General features: G+C 40.0%; 1 protein-coding gene across 1 annotated transcript in view; it reads right to left on the bottom strand.

Annotated features, from left to right (window-relative positions):
* Positions 1-1,341, bottom strand: part of LOC130536663 (protein FAM180A) — a 6,560-nt gene extending 5,219 nt beyond the window's left edge. Inside the window, exon 1 of the mRNA XM_057052766.1 lies at positions 1,081-1,341. Within this exon, the coding sequence (XP_056908746.1) occupies positions 1,081-1,159 (79 nt within the window). The 5' untranslated portion in view covers positions 1,160-1,341. The remainder of the gene's footprint in view (positions 1-1,080) is intronic.
* Between the last annotated feature and the right edge of the window lie 681 nt (positions 1,342-2,022).

Below are 2,022 nucleotides of genomic sequence, written 5' to 3'. Positions count from 1 at the left end.
TACAACTATGTATTACAGTTATGGTAGGGTGAAGAAAGCAAACACACAAGCTTACAACTTACAACATTTAAAATAGTTCCAGACCTAAAACTGTTAATGTTTTTTTTTTTTACATAAATTCGAGAGCTTAAAGAAGCGTGATGAGGATGAAGCTCTGTTTAAGAGATTTGGAGTTTAAATTCCTTTTGTTGCCAATAAATCACTGCAAATTTACACTTTACAAGGTTGGATTGCGTCCTGGGAGAGATAATTGTGTAAACTTGAATTTTCAGTCTTTGACAAACTGATAGTTACTTGCCATTATTCTCAGTTGCTGGGTTATGTTAATGACAGCACTGAGCACACACACGGAGATCTTAAGATGCATTTTGGACTGCGTGCAGGTTTTTCCCTGCACAGAAGCTGTTTTCGACATTCGCTCATACTTTTATGTCCACCATGTGAGCACTATATCAACGGGATTGCCAGGCCAGGAAAGAACTTCTGATGAATGCAGATCACTTCTTAGATCACTGTCGCCGGTCTATTATTCACATCTTCGGCTTTTAACCAGTGACTGACAGAACCAAGAAGGGACATAAATTAGCACAACATCCCACAGAAATGGCAGAGAAATACAGCTTCCTTACCAATTGAATGTTGAGCACTTCAGCGTGCGTTTCATTCATTTTTGTGAGATGTGTTTCCTCTCTTAGATCATTTTGGACACTACCTTTTTATTTAATCAGAAGCAGATGCAGAGGACTTCAGATTATAGCAGGAGACGTGAAGAAAAAACATTATCTGGTAGACTTATGCTGAAATCACATTAAAATAAATTGATGCAAATTTTTCAATACATTTTATCTTTGACAAGTCCAACTGTGTTTTATTATTTTGTTTTCAGTAATAATCTTTATATGTAAGATCTTTTTGTTTAAATAAATGTTTAAGGAGGCTAAACCACAAAAGAAATGTACAGCCAAGAATAATTGAGGCAGTTTTCACTGATTCATCAAAAAGACCTGAGGGTAAAATCTAAATCCAAAGAGCAACTTCTCCATTTAGTGGTGAGATAAGGAGTTTAAGTCCCACACTTACGTTGAGCCTGATGTCGTGCATCTCCTCTTCTGATGCAACAGCAGAAAAGACAAACGACAATTATCCTGCAGGGAAGCATGGTGGCGAATCACTCCAGTAACGTCTGTTGCCTGTAACTACAGAGTGTCTGCTGGACGGTATCGACTGTCTGTCACATCTCTCCCTCTCTTTTTATTCACACAACACAACACTTTCCAGAACTCCCCGACTCCATCTGACAGTGCTCTCTCCTCCCATTTACAGCTGATTGTGCTGTCTCTCTCTGTCCCTCTCTGTGTCCACCTCCTTACTCTCTCTCTCTCCCTCTCTTTTAAACCTAAATCTAATTTATGCCATATTCAGATTGCAATTACTTTGATGTTTTGTGTGAATGTGCATTGTCCCAGGTTCCCTTGTCTCGGCTCCTACTGAGGCGACTGTAAGTGTTGGCCCAGTGTTTCTGACATGTCTGGCTGTGGTCGACCGCTTGTTGCCAACATCTTTCTTTCTTTCTTAAAGACCGTCTCTTCTGTGTGCTTTGATCATCCAAGTTTGTCATTGTGTGAATCTTTGCAGTATAGCTCGCATCTGCACATTCAATCTTCGCCGTTTTGTCATCTGTGTACAGCAGCTCATCAAAAGCTGATGTCAGACGCCCTCAGTGTTGCTTTAAACGAGTGTGGTGATGTAACAAATACAGAAAAAACTGAAAATATGTTGAACAGAGATTATTTCAATTTGATATCTTTCGAATATCTTTGAACAGCCTGTATTTAAGATCTGACTAATTTGGAGTTTTCAGCGGTCCAGGGAAGGCCGAGGGCTGTGTGTACAATAGCTCCTGTTAGAAATCCATGATCCATAAAGCCACTTTCCTTGCAGGTCAGAGTGCAGGAAACAGTCAATGCGTCAGTCAGGGCACTTGAGCAGGAAGAGATTTTGGGTTTGTCCGATGTTTCGATT

This window comes from Takifugu flavidus, chromosome 13 (assembly GCF_003711565.1).
Source record: "Takifugu flavidus isolate HTHZ2018 chromosome 13, ASM371156v2, whole genome shotgun sequence".
Lineage (NCBI taxonomy): Eukaryota > Metazoa > Chordata > Actinopteri > Tetraodontiformes > Tetraodontidae > Takifugu > Takifugu flavidus.
This window is presented reverse-complemented; position numbering and strand designations above follow the sequence as displayed.